At 31.7% G+C, this 21,759-nt stretch overlaps 1 protein-coding gene across 1 annotated transcript in view; it reads left to right on the forward strand.

Moving 5' to 3' along the window:
- Positions 1-21,759, forward strand: part of lrrk1 (leucine-rich repeat kinase 1) — a 96,958-nt gene that overhangs the window by 37,894 nt on the left and 37,305 nt on the right. The window contains exons 14-24 of the mRNA XM_042727316.1: positions 1,458-1,570; positions 4,589-4,806; positions 7,540-7,704; positions 8,753-8,925; positions 10,031-10,151; positions 10,412-10,571; positions 11,229-11,505; positions 12,799-12,970; positions 14,310-14,479; positions 15,113-15,252; positions 18,961-19,219. Coding sequence (XP_042583250.1) covers positions 1,458-1,570; positions 4,589-4,806; positions 7,540-7,704; positions 8,753-8,925; positions 10,031-10,151; positions 10,412-10,571; positions 11,229-11,505; positions 12,799-12,970; positions 14,310-14,479; positions 15,113-15,252; positions 18,961-19,219 — 1,968 coding nt within the window. The remainder of the gene's footprint in view (positions 1-1,457; positions 1,571-4,588; positions 4,807-7,539; positions 7,705-8,752; positions 8,926-10,030; positions 10,152-10,411; positions 10,572-11,228; positions 11,506-12,798; positions 12,971-14,309; positions 14,480-15,112; positions 15,253-18,960; positions 19,220-21,759) is intronic.

Genomic DNA, 21,759 nt, shown 5'->3' on the forward strand with positions numbered 1-21,759 from the left:
AAACATGCCAAAGACTTCAGCTGTGTGGGAGCACTTTAAATTAAGTGAGGACAAGACAAAGGCAGTGTGCCAAATATCCGATTTGAAACTGGCCTAACACAACAGCACGTCAAGTTTGAAAAATCACCCGAGTTCTGTAAGTAGTACGCCTTTAGTATATTGTAAAAAAAAAAAAAAAAAAACGAGCTGCTTTTATCCGCCATGTTAATCAGTAATTTTACACATGATAAAAACGAGCAGTTCATTTGCTTGGAAAATAATTGCGAATACGGCAGCCATAAAAAACGTAAAATAGTCCAGCCTTATAATAATTTGTCTATATTAAAAGTATTGCTCTTAACAGACCTGTGTGTTTTGCATCACTAGTGCAGTTTCCGTTCTCGGAGCATATAAGCTCTGCCCACGTGAGGCGCGCCGCTTCTGGCTCGCGCTGTTCTGTAGTTTATTAAAAGTTTAATCATTCAGAACATGTCGCGTGTCCATATTGCACCAAATTGTGACACTGCACTCCCTTGGGTCCGCAGCAACACATCCGCCACAAGTGAAGTCGATTGGATGAACAATTCTCGACATAATACAAACGCAAACAGACAGACAGACAGACACACTGAGATTCCTGCCTTTATTACACAGTGTCTACACTGGATGCAACAGCTAAAGTCTGTCTGCACTGGACGCGACAAAGCGACCATTGAAAATCATTTGAAATCGAACACAGCAGCAGTTTACTGTAGGGAATTTATCCCACCACGCCACACCACATCCACTGTAGACAGCATAATAGATTCTATTGTATTTTGTCGTGCCGCTTACGTCCGATGTAGACACGGTGTTGAGAGAAGAATATGTGTAGCTCCTCCCTCCGAAGCTTCGAATATTCGATGTTGATTACTACCGAAGCTTCGAAGGTCAAAAAATGGTATTCGGACCAGCCCTAATAATAATATAATTTCACCTCAAATTACATATTTACATGTTCATGTATTAATTTATGATGTTTAATGTCATTTATAAAAGCCAAGAAAACAAACCTGTAATGCATTGTAATAAACGCAGTAAAAATGACAGATGGAGGGAAATAAAAAATCATAGAATTTTAATATGTAATTATTTGATTGAAGCTGTGACTATAAAGTATTAAACAAAGTACAATAATTTATTTTACAAAAATTGTAATATTTAATTAAAAATTCATATTTTATTTTACATTTCTGAGTTTTGTTTATTAGATATAATCTAATCGACATGTTAGTGCCAAACCACTAGGTTTTGGACCAGAGCCCAACAAGAGTTTTCAGAGTGTGGGTGAAAGTCAAGAGCTGCAAAAGTCAAACTAATATGCAATATGAAAAGGGCTTGTTCATCTCTCCTGCTTCCTGCTTGAGAAACTCTCAGGATGTGATGATGTTGCGTTTGGACTAACGTAGCTTTGATTTTAATGCTTCCTGTCTCTGCAGTAATCCAGGAATCCAGGAGCTTCCTATTGAGCTCGGGCAGCTCTCCAACCTCTGGCAGCTGGACATCGAAGACCTGAACATCACCAACATCCCCGCAGACGTCAGGAAAGATGGTACTCCAGTCACACAAATACAGCTCAGACCTGCTTGAATCACAACTTTTTATTGTCAAGATTACATTTCAACAAAACATGCAGCAATATTGAGCAATAAAATCTCACATGAATATTATAAATTTAGCTTCTTGAGATTTGATCAGGATAAAAAATAACAAGAAAACTTTCACGGTGGTTCAACAAATGCACTTTTTTTTTAATCAAACAGCAGGATTTTACAAAAATGCTAAACATGGTTATTATCACTTTTAACTGGATTAAAAGTATTACTTTTTTAATCATTGAAGTGAGCCTGAAATAAAATTTATTTCAATTAGTGGCCAAGGCAGCTTTTTTTCTTTCTTTTTCCTTTTAGTTTATGTACTAAAAACACTAACATTACTAAAGGGAAATAAACAGAAACTGAAATTATAAAAATAAAAGCTAATTCAAAATATTAATAAAATCTATAATAATATTATCTACTACGTGAAACCTATGAAAATAATGATTTATAATATTCAAAAAGACAAAAATGCAGACCAAAAATTCTAAATATAAAAATAGAAGTTAATTCAAAATATTCATAAAGTCTGAAATGAATAAAAGAATGAATGGAAATAAACAAAAACTGAAACAGAACAAACTAAAACGGAAATAAAAAAGTAAATGAAACCTAATAAAAAAATATATATAATGAAAAACACTTAACAAAAGTAAATTAAAATTAAAACTGAAAATGTAAAAACAAAAGTAATTCAAAATACTAATAAAATCTATAATAATAATATCTACAATATATTGATGCTATGAAAACATAATTTATAATATTAAAAAAGACATATAAAATCATATAAATATATATAAATATAAAATCTGTTTTTGTAAACAAAAGTTAAATAAACTTGAAATATAAAAATGGAAGCGGATTCTAAATATTAATAAAGTCTAAAATAAATTAATGAATGCATAAATAAATAATGCTTTATATCCATTTTGTGCTTCTGATAAAAAGTGTGGACCAAATGCTTAAATGTGTCTCTGAAACTAATTACAGTAAGAAGCATGTTCTGTATTAAAGAAACAGAATTATGCTGAGCATGACATTAATTTTTATTTTTTATTTTTTTATTTTTCTTTTATTTTTTTTTATTTTTTTTTGCATTAGAGAGCATGATATTCTGGCTGTTTAATTTAGGATTTGTCTGATGAATATTTCATTGGTGTTTCCAGCTGTGAGTCATTCAGCCAGCTGTTGATTCGTCTGATGCATTTGTTGCACTATTTAATGCGTTTTACTGTCATAACAACAGGCTCAAGAGATTTGAGAGGAAGTAGTGCATCCCTAACAAACACTTAAGCACTGTGGGTTCATCTGAAGATGCCTGGAGCTCATTTCAGTTATGTGGAAGTGCTTTACAAATCATGTTGATTTCAATTGATTAGCATGCTGCAAAGTTCATGATGCAACATCATAGAAATGATTAAATATTGCATAGAATAGTCCATTTTAATTTGATCTACTTTATAAGGCTTAAGTTTTTTTATATTTACATTGAATCTTTATGCATAATTTGTGAATATATTTTAAAATAACAAGTAATATAAAGTGAAAGTGAAGAAAAAGGTAACAGTAACAAATCTTCTATTTCCATTATCACTTGAAAGAAAGCATCCACTAACAGACACTTTAATATTTTAAAGTATAAAATACAAAGTCTAAAATTAACAAAGTGTCAATCAACAAATACAAAAAAAGAAATTAAGAAATAATAAAAAGTTTTTAAGTTTTAAGTCAAATAAAGGAAAACTTTAAAAAAAAACAGATCATGCTTTACAGTTAATGTAAGTTAATACAAGTTAATGCATTAACTAACATTAGAATCCTTAAACTTTTTTTTAATGCTAAATATAAAGCATGATATAAAGATAAAATAAGTAATATTAACAACTCTTCTATTGCTGTTATGACACTTTATTTTGATATGTTAAACAGTAGTATATTTAAATGTGCTCAGCAAATTAAAGTTAACAGTAAGCACATTTTAAAATAATTATGTAAGAAATAAATAATTAAAATGGAGTTTAAATAAAGGTAGGTATGTTTTTATTATTAAAATAAAAATAATACAGGTCCAGCTCGGGTCCATTAAATAATATTAACAGACTTTTTATTTTTAACAATGTAATGTGTGTCAAAATTTACGTTAAGATGACCAAATGCTTTAGGAGCATTTTTTTTTTTATTGTTAGATTGTGTTAACTTGTGTAGTAACTAATGTTAACAAATGGAACATTATTGAAAAGTTTAACCAAAAACGAAGGAAATAAATTAAGTCTTTTAAGAATTAAACTGTTTTATTAAAGAGAGAAGAAACTATGAATAATGAAGAACATGCAGTGATGGAGACATTAGTTGCGTCTGAACTCACATACTATCCAGTAGGTACTATATTTGGTTTGACACATGCTTCACAACCTGGAGCACAAAACCAGTCATAAGTAGCACAGGTATATTTGTGCAATAGCCAACAGTGCATTGTATGGGTCAAAATTATCGATTTTTCATTTATTACAAAATTATTAGGATATTAAGTAAAGTTTGTGTTCCATGAAGATATTTCGTAAATTTACTACCGTAAATATATAAAAACTTAATTTTCGATTAGTAATATGCATTGCTAAGAACTTCATTTGGACAACTTTAAAGGCAACTTTCTTAATATTTAGATTTTTTTTGCACCCTCAGATTCCATATATTCAAATAGTTGTATCTCGGCCAAATATTATCCTATCCTAACAAACCAAACATCATTGGAAAGCTTATTTATTTATTTATTTATTTTTTTTGTGTCCCTTCTGACTGGTTTTGTTGTCCAGGGTCACATATAGTATGAATGTGGGTAGTATGAATGAAAGCTCAGATTTTCACAGGAAGTAGTAGGTCATCCAGGTGCTACTGTTTTCAAATGCTGTGAGTTTGTACATTTGTTAGCAGGCGTATGGGGATGCAGTGACTGAGTTGTGCGTTTGCAGGTCCGGCTGCGGTTTTGGCATATCTTCGAGCAGAGCTGCGAGGAGCAGAGCCCTGCAGACTGCTGAAGCTGATGGTGGTGGGTCCTCCGCGGCAGGGGAAGAGCGCTCTGCTGGAGGGACTGCAGACGGGCAAACCCTCATCCTTCATCAGCACCGACCGCAGCATCCACACCTCCAGCTGGGATCTGGAGCGACCCGGAGGAGTGCTGAAGCCTGCTGTAAGCCCCCTCAGTCTACACACACACACACACACACACAATGGTTTCCATGTTTTGTGGGGTTCATTTCATAGGCGCAGTGGTTTTTCTATTGTACAAACTGTATTTTCTGTAGATTATTTGAATTATAAACTGTTTTCCTCATGGGCACCAAAGACAATCTCCTCGCAAGGTCAAAAATACCTTTATTATTTTGTACCCATAATGTAGGGAATACCAGTTACACACACAGACACACATGTTTGTTTCTGTGAATTGTGGGGACTTTCCATAGACTTTTATTACTTTTGTTTTGACCAAACAATATTTTCTAAACCCTAACCCTAAACCTACCCCTTACAGAAAACCTGTTTGCATTGTTACACTTTCAGATAAACATAATTTACTATTTTAAATATTTTTTTCCTCTCGTTGGGACCGCAGGCCGGTCCCCACAATGTCAAAAATCTCAGGTTTTACTGTCCTTGTGGGGACATTTTAGCCGCACAATGTAGCATAAACAATTATACATAAACACAGACACACACACTCATATCAGGGTTTCTGTGTGTCCTTCCACAAATTAAAGCCTGACAAGTCTTGTTTATCTAAGTATATCTGAACGTTCTTAAATCAAGATACATTTACTTGAGATGCAAAATGAAAATACAAAGTCTTGTTTTCTGAGATATTGATCATAATTATGTGAATTCATGCTTATAACATCTGCCTTCATTTTGAATCAATTTCTCAGACAGCAAGGCTTTCTTAGCAAACGTATCTTGATTTCTGAATGTTTAGACATTTGTTCTGGAAAGCAAGACAAAAACACTGATGAAGATCATTGTGATCAGTAGGTACAATAAAAGTTATTAGAAGCTGCATTTAATTGCAATGCAACCAAGCATTTAATTTTGTGTGAAGTATAAAATATACATGAATATACTGTACCAGATATATCCAGATTTAGCTATTTAGAAATTAATATTCAGATTTAACTATTTAGATATAAATATATATAATAATAATTTTTTTTAATTAATTGAATGTAAAATTAGAAATGCTTGTATATAAATGTAAATCTTGAATATATTGTTTGTACATATATTTTTAAAAATATAAAATGTAAAAAAGAAAAAAGTCAATTTAGATTCATATTTCAAATATAACAAAGATAAATCATATATTTAGCAACAAATCTATATCTATCTATATCTGTACATAAATATTCAGGACTGAATTATTACCCAATTCCTTGTGAATTCAATGATTACTTTGTTCATAACTTTGTTGCCATAACAGTCAGTATATTTCTGCTTATCAGTGAGGAAAGTAACTGAAACTCTGTGGACAAATGAAGTCATCTCATGTTGATTCAAGTGTGTGACTTTTACTGAATTCCCAGTCTATTTGATTGTTGTCAGGGCGTTCCTTCACATGTGTTTGTCCCACAATGCTTTGCTCACAGGAAACGAGCAGCTCTGATTGCTTTAACCCTCTAAACACGATGAGACAAAAATGAGGCAGAAAAACCCTTCATAGCAAGTCTGAAAAAAGCAAAACCATTAAAGTGCCAACATTTTGACCTCAGGGTTTATGAACGAGTAGCAGCTCTGGTATTTCCAGCTGACCTTTGACCTCTAGCTCTGTTTGTGGCCTTACATGGTTTCTTAGCATGAGTTAACAGTGTTTCCTTTCTCATCATGAGTCCTGAGTCAGAGCCAGACATATAAAACCCAAGAGAGTGTCACACACATTCACTGATGTCATACAGACATGTTCTCATAAACACACACAGACTGACCTCTTACACATATATCATGGACAGAAGCAAATGTATACACGAGCTGATGTTATAAAGCCCCAGAGATCTCGCTCCACCTCGAGCAGCTGTGAACACTTACTCCTCCGCTGACTCACAGCGAGAGCCTTTTTTTGTGCTTTTTAAGATTAACTTGAGTAATGTTTACGGTTGTTTAAAAGAAAGGTTCACCCACAAATTAAGATTCTGTCATTATTTACTCACAATCAAAACTGCATTTCTTTAAAATGAAAGTTAGAATTAGTAAAAGGAAAAGTAAATAAGGTGGGGGGGGGTCATAATTGTGAGATAAAAATGAACTCTTACTTCTGACTGACTTTGACAATTTAGAGTTTATATTTCATAATCTCTGAGTTTGCATCTTGCAGTTGTTATTATGCTTCTGCCACAAAATAAATTAAATTGTGAATATTTATATCTGACAATTCTGCTGGTATATAGCTCAATTATGCATTTTTATCTCACAATTCTGACTTTTTATCAAAAAAAAAAAAAGTTTTTGTGAGGTATAAATGCAGAATTTTGAGATAAAAACGCAATTCCAAGTTTACAGTACATCTCATAATTAAGTTTGTATCTTGCAATTCTGACTTTTTTTTTCCTGCCACAAAATAAAAAATTAAAAACGTAGATTGTCTCACAATTCTGCATTTGTATCTTGTAATTCTGCCTTTAAATCTTGCAATTCCAAGTTTGTATCCCGCAATTCTGTTTATATCTCACAGTTCTGCAATTTATATCTCGCAATTCAGAGAAAATCAAAAGTCATTATTACCTTTTTTATTATTTTAAGCTTCCATAGCTTTCCACAAGCTTCTATAGCTTCATAACAGGACAAAAAAAAAATTTCACCTCTGCAACTATATAATTAGTCTGAAAATGCCTTGATGAAGTAATGTTGTTAATGTGGTGCAATGCCTTTGTTCCTACAGCTTGATTCGGTGTCCTTTAACGTGTGGGACATTGGCGGCCCAGCCAGCATGTCGACGGTGAACCAGTGTTTCTTCACAGATAAGGCTCTGTATATGGTGATCTGGAATCTGGCTTTGGGAGAGGAAGCAGTGGCCAACCTGCAGTCCTGGCTGCTCAACATTGAGGCAATGAAACAATATGTAACAAAGACATTATGGAAATCTGAGAGCTTCTGAGCAACTCCTCTAGTCAGGAGGTCTCCATACTGGTTATGGGTGCTGATTTTAGATATTTAGTATATATTTCAATAATAAATGATGTTTAATTGGCTTAAAGGCAATGGGTCATTCTAGGAAACATGTGTTTTCCAGTTTGATGTACTGTAGATAAATATGGTTAATTATGCTAAATAGTGTTTATTATTTATGGAGTAGGTCAATAATAGTGGCATAATTTGTCATTGCCAAGCAGTAACTTTTATTTATTGATTGATTTGATATACTGATTTAGTATTTACCGTATCTGTTATTTATGGAATAGTTTAATATTAATGAACAGCATTGTCATTGCAAACTAAATTAATAAACTTTTTTTTTATTTCTAAAATAATGGAATGGTAATAATTAGCATTTGCCATTTCAATTTTAATGAGATTATTTATTTATTGAATAATGAAAATAAATATTTTCCCATTTATTTATTTATTTAATAGTTTAATAATAATGAAGACAAGCTTGCATTTGCAAACTAAATCAGTATAATTTATGTATTATTTGTGAAAGCATTTGCCATTGCAAATTAAATTAATAGTATATAGTTTGCAATAAAAAAAAGTCAATTATTTATATAAAAACTACAGAGTAGTTTATTATCATTTACAAGCTTTTTTAATGCTTTGTCAAGTGAAATCTAAATATAGCATGTATAAAGATAAAAAGACAAAGACAAAATGCTGTTCATATATTTTCAAAAATGTAAAATATGCATAATGTTTTGGCTTACACAGCAAAGGCGAGATGTAAATGCAGGCCTAGGCAAAAAATAAATATCCTTAATAACTAAAGGGGGAAAAAATCAATAGAGACACTACACATACAAACACAAAATGCTTTTTTTTAATACACAAAACAACTGGCACAAGCTTTTCATTATGTCATGTTTTGATGGACACACATGGCTTATGTTTTATAGAAAGACCTGTGTAATGATTGTGTGAACGTGTTTGTGCTCCAGGCTCGCGCTCCTAACTCTGCTGTCATCGTCATCGGGACACATCTGGACCTCATAGACACTAAGTTTCGCACTGAGCGTGTCGCCACACTGAGGGCCTACATCCTGGCACTTTGCAGAACGCCCTCGGGCGCACGGGCCAGTGGATACCCCGACATCACCTGGAAACACCTACAGTTAGTGTCATTATCATAACTTTAGCTACACTGTAGAAGAAAAAAACAGTAAAAATTACATTAAAAACCGTCAGCTGTTGTTGTCAGAATTTTACCGTAAAAATTACAGTAGCAACATTTTAGGTTTTACGGTTTTAACTTAAATTTACATTTAAATACTGTCATTTCATTAACTGATATAATGTTAATATACCAACCTATTAACTACTGAAATCTGTTTTGTACCATTGTAATACTGATAACCACCAAAAGCAGATGGTGAGGGGAAAGTCACAAGATGAACCAAAACGCATCACAAGCAGCATTTAAATATTAACATATATATATAAAGTGCAACTGAAAACATGCAATAGCGTCAATTTCACCATAGAGTGCCTTTCAGCCCTCACAATACTCACACATTTTGGTCTTAATTTCCCATTCGCTTTATGTCATGTCATAAATAGTAGACACTTAAGTACTATAGAAACATATTACCTGAGCTTCCACACATTTTTTTTAAAGATAATTATGGGCAATTATTCAAAGCATAAACCGTATGATATGTCCACCTTGTCATGGAAATATTACTGTTAAATACGTTTTCATTGCGTTATTAAGATGCAAATTATATTTTCTGAAATGTATGATGTCCCTTTGCTAAACAGGGTTATTTGTTTGTTTTCAAATTATAAAAACATAAAAGATTTTATGTAAACCATGTGTTTTTAAAGAAACTCACAATTCGCACATGTATTTTTTCTTATTTGGAGAAAACTGTGATATTTGGATGCAGTTTATTATGTTATTGTTATTTTTGCATGTTTATTGTTTGCAAATGTGAAATGTAACGCAGGGAATTCTGGGAATGTCAATTTACGGTTATTCACTGTAAATTATATTTTCATTTTCAACTTCCAAAAATGGTATACTACCGTAAAATTACATGTAATGTCCAATACAGTTTTTCACTGTATATATAGTAGGGGAACTTACCGTTAACCATTTAACAGGTTTTTACTGTAGCATTTTTACCGTTAAAACCACAGTAATTTTTTTTTCAATGTACTATACTTTCCTTAATGGACAATCTGTTTGGGTGTTTGTCTGTGTGGTTGTTTGGCAGTGAGGTGTCGTGTAAGACGCTGGAAGGCATGGACGGACTCAAGAGGCTGTTGTTTCAGGTCACTTGCTCCATGAGGGACGTCAGCAACCCTGCTAGCTGTCACAAACTAGTGGGAAGACTGGTTAGTTTTAGTTAAGACTATATGTTTGGCATGAATCACAGTTGTTTCTGAAACCTGTTCGGTATGATGGAATAACTGAAGTGAAATATTGTTGCTCCACCTTAAATCTTCAGTATGCTTTTTTATTTATACATTAAGCAGGTTTTTTTTTTTTTATTTAAGGCAACTTAAATTAGGAAAAAGCATGAGCGTGAGGAGGCTATGCTGCAGTAGTAGGTGAATTATCCCATATGTTTGTCTCTTTTTGGTGTTTTACACAGATCCCCAAAAGTTACCTGACCCTGCAGGAGGCCATAAAAGCAGAACGTCTGAGAAGAGACGAAGCCGATGAGGTTCAGTACCTGACAGACTCAGAACTGGAGCAGATCATCGAGCAGAGTCCCGCCAGCGATATCAAAGACTATGAGGATCTGCAGACCGGTAGTATAAAAATAAATATTTCTAAAATAAATTATTTGTGTACATTTTTATTTTTTTAATAAAAAAGAATTCTAAATAAAATATAAATAATTTATATTAAATATTTAAAAATGCATATTAATATTTTTGTTCTTGTTAATTTTAACATTTTAAAATATTTTGCACAAATGTTTTATTTATTTACTGTATGTATGTAATAGGATCTGCAGACAAGTAGTGCATAACTTGCTATGAAAATAACACCAAACATAACATTTTTGTTCTAAACTTATTTATTTTAAACTATATTAAGGATTATTTATTTGTTTGTTTGTTTGTTTGTCTGTTTAATAGGGTTTGCAGAGAGGGTGTGCATAACCTATTGTAAAATTAATACCAACCATAATAAGTGTTTTAATAAATATTCATAATGTTTTACTAATACACATTTTTAAGATATATTTTTATTTTTGTTCTTAACTTTAATATTTATTTTAAACAATATTGACACCCATTACTTTAGTTATGTAATCATTGATAATTTTCTATATCTGTGCATCCCTAGTCTATTTCATTCACAGTTCCTGTAATCCTGTAAGTTGCTGTAATCGGATGTATTTCCAAGTGGAAAAGGATTCAGTGGGATGAGCTGTTTTTTTTTTTTTGTGAATCACACAGCGATCAGTTTCCTCATTGAGACAGGCACTATACTGCATTTCTCCGACACCAGTCATGGTCTGTGTAAGCTCTACTTCCTGGATGCCGTGTGGCTGTCCGAGTGTTTGGAGCGGATCATCAACCTGAGGGGTTCGCGCTCGGTCGCCCGTAACGGGGTCATCAAGGCCGAGGACCTGCGCATGCTGCTGGTGGGCACCGGCTTCACCCAGCAAACAGAAGAACAGTACTTCCAGTTCCTGGCCAAGTTCGAGATCGCTCTACCAGTCGCCAGCAGCAGGTAAAGACCATGGCTTTCTGTTCTTTGTAATGTCAATATATTTCTTAATTAGTGCTGTCAAACAATTAATCGTGATTAATCACATCCAAAATAAAGAATTTTGTTTACATAATATATTTGTGTACTGTGTATATTTATTATGTATATATAAATACACACACATACAGTATATATTTTGAAAATATTTACATGTATACATTTTATATTCATATAATTTATTTATATATAAATATATTTAATATATAAACATAAAATATGTTTTAAATATATTAATATAAAATAAATATAAAAATATTAATAAATATACACCACACACATATTATGTAAACAAAAACTTTTATTTTGGATGCGATTAATCGCAATTAATCGTTTGACAGCACTATTCTTGATCTGTATAAAGTATGTCTATCTGTCTGTCTGTCTGTCAGTCGGTTGGTCAGCAGTTATTGTGTAACAATTATGCCATAATTTATACTTCTCTTCTTCTAAACGAAATCATGACTTACTGTGAAAATAATGTTGAATGATTGATTCGTTGATTTTCTGTAAATGAATATTGCAAATTTTATTGTGAAAATAATTAAGTATTGAGTTTTTATTTGATTAGATTATTTATTCATGTTAAAATATATATATTAATATATATATATTATATGTGATTCTTAACACAATATATTTTTTAACCTATGTGAAATATTAATTAATTAATTTATGTATCTGTGTGCACATGAATAATGCATATTTGTGAACATAATGGAAAAAATAATGTTGCAATATGTAATAATAATATTTTTAATTACATTTTAATATATGTATAAATATTCATATTAACTTTAATATGTATTTTAATATGTATCAGTATTGGGTTTCTATTTAATTTGTGTATTCAATAAATGTAATTATGTTAATTGTATTTATTAGTAGGTTATTTGATCACTAATTGATAAAATGTAAATGTGTACCTTGAATGCAGTGTGGATGGATAAAATGGATTAAAGAATCTGCCAAATGCATAAATGTCAGTGTCGATGGCTAATATCAATATTTTCTAATATCAGAAAATATCTTTTAAATTTTCAAATTGTCTCAGGTTTTAAAAATGCACATTAAAAAGTTTTAATGGCAGTGATTCATGAACTTTTACACCCTATGGGAACCACCTGTCTTGGACATGTACTGCAAGTCAGTTTGGATGCATTGCATTTATTAAGAGTTATCATATGTAATGCTTGTCTTCAGCGTGCAGTGTTTCATACCTGATTTTCCCACATTAGTTCTTTCTTCTCTTCATAGTTATCTGTTGCCCCACCTTTTGCCCCCCAAACCTGCCCTGGACATCCATGGCTTTCGGCACCAGAGCAACAACGCCATCCAGCGGCATTTCAAGATGAGCTTCGTTCCTGCGGGATTCTGGGAGCGTTTTATAGCCAGGATGCTAATCAGTTTAAACCAGATGGACGTGCAGGTAAACACACACCCTGAGATGACAACCTAACCGAGCAATAAAGTCAGAATTGCAGTGATTGCAAGCGTAGAATTAGAGGCCACACACTGACAATGCTTCAGGCTGGGAGTCTACAGCAGCCCATGAAAGCGCATGGCAAGACACTTTGCAAGCTTTTGCAATCTAATTTCCCCCATATAGCCCTGTACAAAAACTTTGGCAAAATTTTGTAATGCATAGGGCTGTTTGGGGAAAATCTTTTAGCCATTTTTCTGAACTTATTTATTTGTTTGTTTGGTTATTTAACAAAAGAAGTGTTGTTTGTTTGTTTTTTTATAAAATAAAAAAATCATGTATTTAAGAAAAAATATATAACTACAAGGTTTTATAGTACGACTATAAAAATTCTATATTATATTAAATTATTCTAATTATTATTTTTGGTAATGGTGGTAAAAGAAAATGCTATGACAAAATTATGACAACATGACTATAATCATTATATTGTATTGTGTTAAACTATATTTAATTATACAACATTTTTTATTTTTCAATAAATAATAATAATGATATAATACAAGTATAAAATAATAGTAATAATAGTATGACTATAAAAATTATAAATTATATTATATACAAAAATCTACATATTTTTGTGATATTTAGTATGACTGTTATATATTATATTATATTATATTATATTATATTGTATTATATTATATTATATTATATTATATTATATTATATTATATTATATTATATTATATTATATTATATTATAAATAAAAATCAAGACATTTTTGGGATATTTAGTATGACTGTTATATATTATATTATGTTCCCGGGTGCCACAGCATAAATGGCTGCCCACTGCTCCGGGTGTGTGTTCACGGTGTATGTGTGTTCACTGCTGTGTGTGTGCACTTTGGATGGGTTAAATGCAGAGCACGAATTCTGAGTATGGGTCACCATACTTGGCTGTATGTCACATCACTCACTCAAAGCCTTAACAGTTTTGCTGGTGAAGACACTATACAGGAAGTGAGTCATTACCTTGGCAAAGCTTTTGCGAATTGGCATGCAGTTTTTCTTTGTTTCAACGCCACATTGCCCTGAGAACATCATGCACATTTCCAGTGCCACCTATTGGTCAAAAGTTATAAACCAGACAAATCTGCTTAGTCATTCAGTATCCCATTGGAGTTTGGGCATGTAGCTGCTACTTGCAGCTGTATTTTTATTTATTCCCTACATGACAAGTTCTCAGGTGAAAGTGTCTTTGAAGCCGATCGATGTTCACATTTCTGGATTGTTTCAGTCGACTGATCCTGATGACTGTCTTTGTGATTTTTCGTAATAGGCATTTGAGACCAAAAAACCCACGAAGAACCAGAGGAACCGCAGTACGGTGATCTACAGCTTTGCGGGGAACCAGCAGCGCAATCGCTGCAGCACTTTCCGCGTCCGGCGCAGTCAGACCATCTACTGGAAAGAAGGGCTGCTAGTCACTTTTGACGGCGGATACCTGAGGTTAGAAAGGAAAGAAATGTTGGTATTTGATGAATAAATATATTTATCAACATTTCTCTTACTTAATTCACCCAGTGTTGTTAGTTTTAGCTAAAACTGTGTTTTTGTTATTTTAAAATAAAAAAAAATATTTAAAAAAATTCTATTTAAATGAAAAATAGAGATGTTGATTTGACATCTAGCTGAAATAAAGTAATAATTCTCTGTATCCATTAACAGAACCATTCGCAGCACCAAAAGTCACAGAAATCGTTTGGTTCATTTGGCGATCAGTTTTCAACAACAACAATAATAATAAATATTAATAAATGAACAATTAATTAATGATAATAACTTATAAATATAAATTAATTACTATTTTATGCCATTTCTGAGAAAATACAAAAATATTTATGTAAAGTCTTATCAAGAGGCTGAAAAATAAACAAATGAATGAATTTTTGATTAATAATAATAATAATAATCAATTTAAAAATAAAAATAACTGAATAGATTAAAAAAGCACATAACAAAATTACTCAAATTAAAATGAAAACTGAAAATATAAAAATTAAATTAATTCAAATATTACTAAAAAAATAACTATAATAGCAACACTTACAAGAAGAAAATCACACTGTTTCTCATCCACAGCATCGAGTCGTCTGACCTGAATTGGAAGAAAAAGAAAAGCGGAGGCATCAAGATTATCTGCCAGTCAGAGACGAGGGATTTCTCAGCAATGGCTTTCATCACGGATCACATTAACGCTCTCATAGAGCAGTGGTTTCCTGGTGAGGACGCCTCTAAATATTATTCAGAATCACTACAGGTCTGTACAGTAGCTTGTGGGTGTAATACAGATGTTCCTAGTGAATGCATGAACTGATCAAACATTTACCTTCAATGCAGTGCAAGTCACTTTGGAGCAAAGCACCTGCAAAATGTATAAAATTGCAGCAGCAGCAATAGGATATAACACAGACAGGATTACTTTTAATAATAATAATAATAATGAGTATTGTTGAGTGTATGAGTATTCTTCCATGCATAGTTATGGACTATCTACTAGGGCTGGGCGATATGGCCTAAAAAAAAAAAATTCCCCGATTTTTTTCACCAAAAATCTGATTTACGATTTAAATTGATTTTTTTGCCCCCCTACAATATTCAAATGACAAAGAAATTGATCAAAACAAGTTTTAATATAATTCTTTATTTATTATTTACCAGTCAAATTTATATCTAAGAAGATGATAAAAAAAAAAAAAAAAAAAAAAAAAAGCAGTAATGTTATTACCTTAATGCTGGAAAGACCTTTATTATTATTTTATTTATTTAATACTAGCCCATCATGCATCTAACCATCCACTCGGCGTTAAGAGCTGTTAAGATTAAAACTGGCAACTACAGTGAGTCATTTTTTTCTTATATAAATTATTTGTAAATAGTTGAGTTGTTGTTGGTGAGCCGCACAACGAGCATTGCTGCAGGTTGCTTTTTGGCGGATATGCTGTGCTTGTGATGCCGCGGTCTTGTTAATTTTGTAGGGCAAAACATCTCTCTCACTCGGCAGCAGAGTATGTGAGTGTATAATTGCTGCTTTCTGCTGTGCAAATTTTGTTTGTGATGAAAATAGCAGTTCATTTTCGTCAGTTATTTTATCTACAGATCGATGCATTTCTTACAGATTTCAAAATCATTCAAAATCAGATACAGATGAAGTACTGTAAGATTACATTTGTTTGAATGCATTATTGCGTAAGCGTGTGAATATCTGTTTAAATCATGCTTTAAGCTGAAAATATCCAGTAAAAGGAACAGACAAACTACTTGTGAACTAGCCTATAACTTCCCGCTCGGTTATTGCCTTCATTATAATCTTCTGATTTGAGAGATCCATCTGTATCAAGCTATAGCTAAATATGTTTAACGTGAATTTTTGCTAAATATGCAGTTATATTACGTGCTGTTGGCATGACTTGTACTCGTGATGGAGCGGTGCTGGAGCGAGTGAAAACCACAACGCTCCGACTTTTAAAAACTCCGCTCCTCGCTCCAGTCAAAATCACACCGCTCTACTCCGCGCTCCGGAGAAACATACTTTGCTCGGCAGCATGTCTCTATGACTAGGCGGGATGTGTATGTTTGAGACTAGTGGGGTATGGTTGAGCCCTTTTTGTGGAGTAGGTGTATGTTAAAAAGAAAACCGATTTTCATTCAAACAAACCGATGTAAACTACACATTCGAGTTAATCGATAAAATCGATTTATCGCCCAGCCCTACTATCTACATTGGAGCTTGCAACATTAATACAGAATGTGCATCACTTTTTTTGGCATTTAGACATCTTCAAATGGGGAATTTAGAGCCTTAATTATTTGTTTTATAGTTGTGTGTGTGTGTGTGTCTATGTATGTGTGTGTATATGTGCGCATATATATATATATATATATATATATATATATATATATATATATATATATATTTATTTATATATTGTTTGCATTTATTATATATATATATATATATATTATTATATATATATATATATATATATATTTATATATTATATATATATATATATATTTATATATATTATATATATATATATATATATATATATATATTTATATATATTATTATATATATATATGTATATATGTATATGATTATGTGTGTATGTGTGTGTGTGTGTGTGTGTGTGTGTGGTGTGTGTGTGTGTGTAAAAACCATAAACAAACAAAAAAATTGTTGCTTGAAATTTCTCATTTAATTTAGTTTAATATTGTTTAATTTATTTGTTGTTACCTGATGTACTAAAATAACTAAAATTGAATAAAAAGACATATAAATAAATCAAAAACTGTTAAAAATTACCAAAATACACAACAAAATTACTAAAACATTAACTAAAAAAAAAAATTCAAAAAGCTACAATAGTATGTACATTAGTATGTAGTACAGTATGTTACTACAATAACACTTATAGTCATAAGCTGGAGGTCCAACAGAAAACAAAATTATTAAAATCGTGTCATAATGAGGGTGTCAAAGTGATAATATCTTGACAAACATCTTAAACCCGTCACCGTAGGGTATTAATGTGGACATGCAGCTGTTTGTTTCTGTGCGGCGTTAATGTTGCACTGTGGGAGTTGGCTGTCTGTCAGTGCAGAGCCTCTTCCCAGTATTAACATGCTGTCAGTCAGCAACACAGGTGCAGCACAACACACGCTGAACTCTATAGATGGTCTCATGAGTCAGACTGTAGTTTATACAGCAGCACTGATTGATTCAGTAGTCCACATGAAGCCTGTTAATTACAGCAGGCGCATCAGCGCACACCTGCTCCATTCAGCCATTACACATGTGACACTCAGCTCAGATGTTTGTGGGTAAACAAACTCACTGCTTTGTGAGATTATTAACACATGCATGTGATGCTGATTGAATGAGTGTTATAATCATGAGATTTTTCAGCCTTTTGACAACTCTGAACATACACACAATATATATGTATTTGCTCAGAAAATACATTAAAAAGTGGTTTATTTATCCATTTACTTATTTATTTTTAATTGTTTATTATTATTATAGATTTAATTCTTTTTCAGCCTTTTTGACAACACAATATACAGCTCAATATTTATGTATTTGCTCAGGAATGACCTAAAAGGGTGATTTGTGTATTTATTTATTTGTTTTTAATTTTGTTTTTTTTATAATTATAGCTTTATTTTATTTTTCAGGACTCAATATACATCTTACTTATTAATTTGCTCAGAAATAACTTAAATTTGTGATTTATTTATTTATTAATGTATGTATTATTAATTATTATTATTATTATTATTATAGTTTTTTTTCCAGCCTTCTGACAACACTGAATATACAGTTCGATATTCATGTATTTGTTAAGGAGTGGCTTAAAAGTGTGATTTGTGTATATTTATTTGTTTTTAATTGTTCATTGTTGTTATTATATATATTATATAATTATTTTTAATTTTTCAGCACTCAATATACATCTTAGTTATTCATTTGCTCAGAAATTATTTTTTTATTATCATTTTTATTATTAGATTTATTTTTCAGCTTTTTGACAACACCGAATATGCAGAATCATGAGATTCTCTATATATTTATCTCTATATTTATCTATTTGCTCAGAAAGTGCTTGTTTTTTTTATTGTTATTATTTTTCAGCCTTTTGACAGCACTATGTGTGTCTTCATGTATTTATCATTTATTATTTAAATTTTTTCTTTATTGTTTACTTAGTACTTTTTATTTATCAATTGTTTATTCTATTCTATTCTATTCAAAGGAACCATAATTTCAGCTGAACAGCTATTGTAGAAAAAGTGGATTCAGTTCAGTTTTTAAATCTCTCGAGCCATTTTCATTAAGCCTTGATTAATGTCTTTTTATATAAAGATGAACATCCGTGTACAGAAGTTTGTGATTAACATGCACATGCTTCTCTCTCCCGGTCCAGCGCTGACGGGCAGTGAGAGCGACGGCTCTCGTCTCATTGAGCAGTATGCGCCCTGTCCGTACTGCAGCTCTGGACCCCGGCTGTCCGACCCGCTGCCTCTTTCCAGCCCCAGCCAAAGCACTGTCCACTACTTCAACATGGAGGACTGCGTGCTGGCAGCCGTGGACAAGGAGCACATCAGCTGCCCCAACCACCCCAAACAGCTCGTCCCACTACAGGAGCTGGTGCCCGAGCTCTTCATGACCGACTTCCCTTCACGGTATGACAACAGTTACCCTTTTAACCATCTGATGAATATTATTATAATCCTTTCTATATGAAATGGTTTGTATAAAGTAAAAAAAAAAAACAGCTAAAAACCACAAAACAAAATCACAGACTTAAAATATACATATATTAGATGCAGTAGTAATTAGGGTTGCAAAAATTTTATATTGTAATATTTCCAGTAAATGTAGGAAATATTCCAGAAATTTTGGAAACTTTTCCTTTGCAACCCTAGTAGTAATAATGTTTTTGTTTGCATCTACTTCCAATTAATATTTATTTCATCATACCAATTTCCAGATGAAATGGTTTAATGTGAAACAAACCAGCAAAAAAAAAAAACACAAAACATCAGATGATTCATCAAATTCAAGTCTAAAGCTGATGTTATTGTAGTTTTATCACCAAAATTATGTAATTTCCTAGAGGCACCAGTGCGATCACTTGCATTTTTTCTTATAACAGTGGAAACAACTTAAAATACACCGTCATTCTTGCTCATAAAGGTAAGAGTAGTACATCATTCGGAACTGCAAAGGGTATACTTTTATGTGTGTGCACTCACAATGTCAGCAAAACGTTGTGCTTTTTTAAAAAAACAAAAAGGATGCGCTTTCTGCCATCTCTGTCTCTCTGAACAGGAGCGCTTCACAAAAATAATTGGAAACTCTGCAAATACTTGCCTCACAGACATAAGTATATCTAGAATGTAGTGCTGGGCGGTATGACCAAAAGTTGAGTTGATTAGCTGATTGGCATGTCACCATATTCTAATTTGTTGAGACTGGTGGGTTTTTGTTAAATGTGAGCCAAAATCATCAAAATTAAAAGAACCAAAGACTTAAACTACTTCAGTCTGTGTGCACTGAATTTATTTAATGCACGAGTTTCACAATTTTAGTTGAATTACTGAAATAAATGAACTTTTCCACGACATTTTAATTTATTGAGATGCACCTGTATATTGTGATTAGATTTTGGTCACTCTGCCGATGTATAAATGTCCCGGTTTTACTGCATTTTGTGGTTTAAGAATAAGATGGGAAAATGCTGATGCAGTTGTTGGTCGGAATAAATAAAGTTTATCTGTGCGTAGACGAAAACTGCTGCTCACGTCAAAACAGGTTACTGCTCATTAGAGCTGCTGTTCACAGCAGGCCTGTTATAAAGTCTCTTCAAAGAGAAAGTTGAAAGGTCATGATTTGCGAGTAAAGCAGTTTAGCTTGACCTTATTAGTATTTCCAAACTGTGTTAAGAACATATTCCAGTAATTCTGCTGTTTTTCATCCTGACTGAAATAAAACCTTGCAAGTGACTGGTGTAGCTAAACTAATGACTCAATAGTCAGCATAAAAATACATAACACACACAAATATATTTCATCCTTATTATTTAATATTATTGAGTCACATTTTTAATTAATTTGTCAGTGAACTACGGCTCTGTCTATTAAATGCCGCTCCATTTGAAAGCAGGTGATGGCGATTTAGCGCTAATCAGGGAACCGGCTTTACTGACTAGATACGCATGATCATATCGTTCGATATATCGCCCAGCCCTAGTTTATACATTTGAAATGTGGTGATGTGGATTTAGGGGTAGTCTGAATTGGTGTATAAAAATAAATCTTTAACACTTTACAATAATGTTCTATTTATTAAACTATTTAACTACATCATTTAACTTTTACTATTACTAAACTGCACTTCTACAACATTGTTAATTTCAACATTTAGGCTATAGCCTTCATTATTGAAATCAAAAGTTGTTCAGTATTTGTTAACATAGTTAATGCACTGTGAAGTAACATTACCAAACAATGAACAGCTGTGTTTTTATAAACTAAGATAAACAAAAATTAATAAATATAGTAACAAAAGTATTGCTCGTGGTAAGTTCATGTTAGTTAATATGTTAACAATTCAAACCATATCCTAAAGTTACAAACAAATAATTTACTCTAATTTAAATAATACTCTGATGTTTAAATTATTTAAAAATGAGAATGTAAGTGTGCTCACCCCATTTTTTGTTTGTAAGAAAAAAATTAGATTAGATTTAATATCGCAATATATATCGCAGAAAAATAAAATATTGCAATGTCATTTTTCCCAATATCATGCAGCCCTAATAGATATATATATATTATATATATATATATATATATATATATATAGTATATATATTATATATATATAGATATATATATATATATATATCTATATATATATATATGTAATGTATATATATGTATTATATGTATGTATGTATATGTGTATATGTATGTATGTATATGTGTATATATATGTATGTATATGTATATATATGTATGTATATGTATATATATATATGTATGTATATGTATATATATATAGATTGTATATGTATATATATATATATATATGTATATGGTATATATATATATATATATATATATATATATATAATATATATATATATATATGTATATGTATATATATATATATATAATGTATGTATATGTATATATATATATATATAATGGTTAATGTG

The sequence above is a fragment of the Cyprinus carpio genome, chromosome B7, assembly GCF_018340385.1.
Source record: "Cyprinus carpio isolate SPL01 chromosome B7, ASM1834038v1, whole genome shotgun sequence".
Classification (NCBI taxonomy): domain Eukaryota; kingdom Metazoa; phylum Chordata; class Actinopteri; order Cypriniformes; family Cyprinidae; genus Cyprinus; species Cyprinus carpio.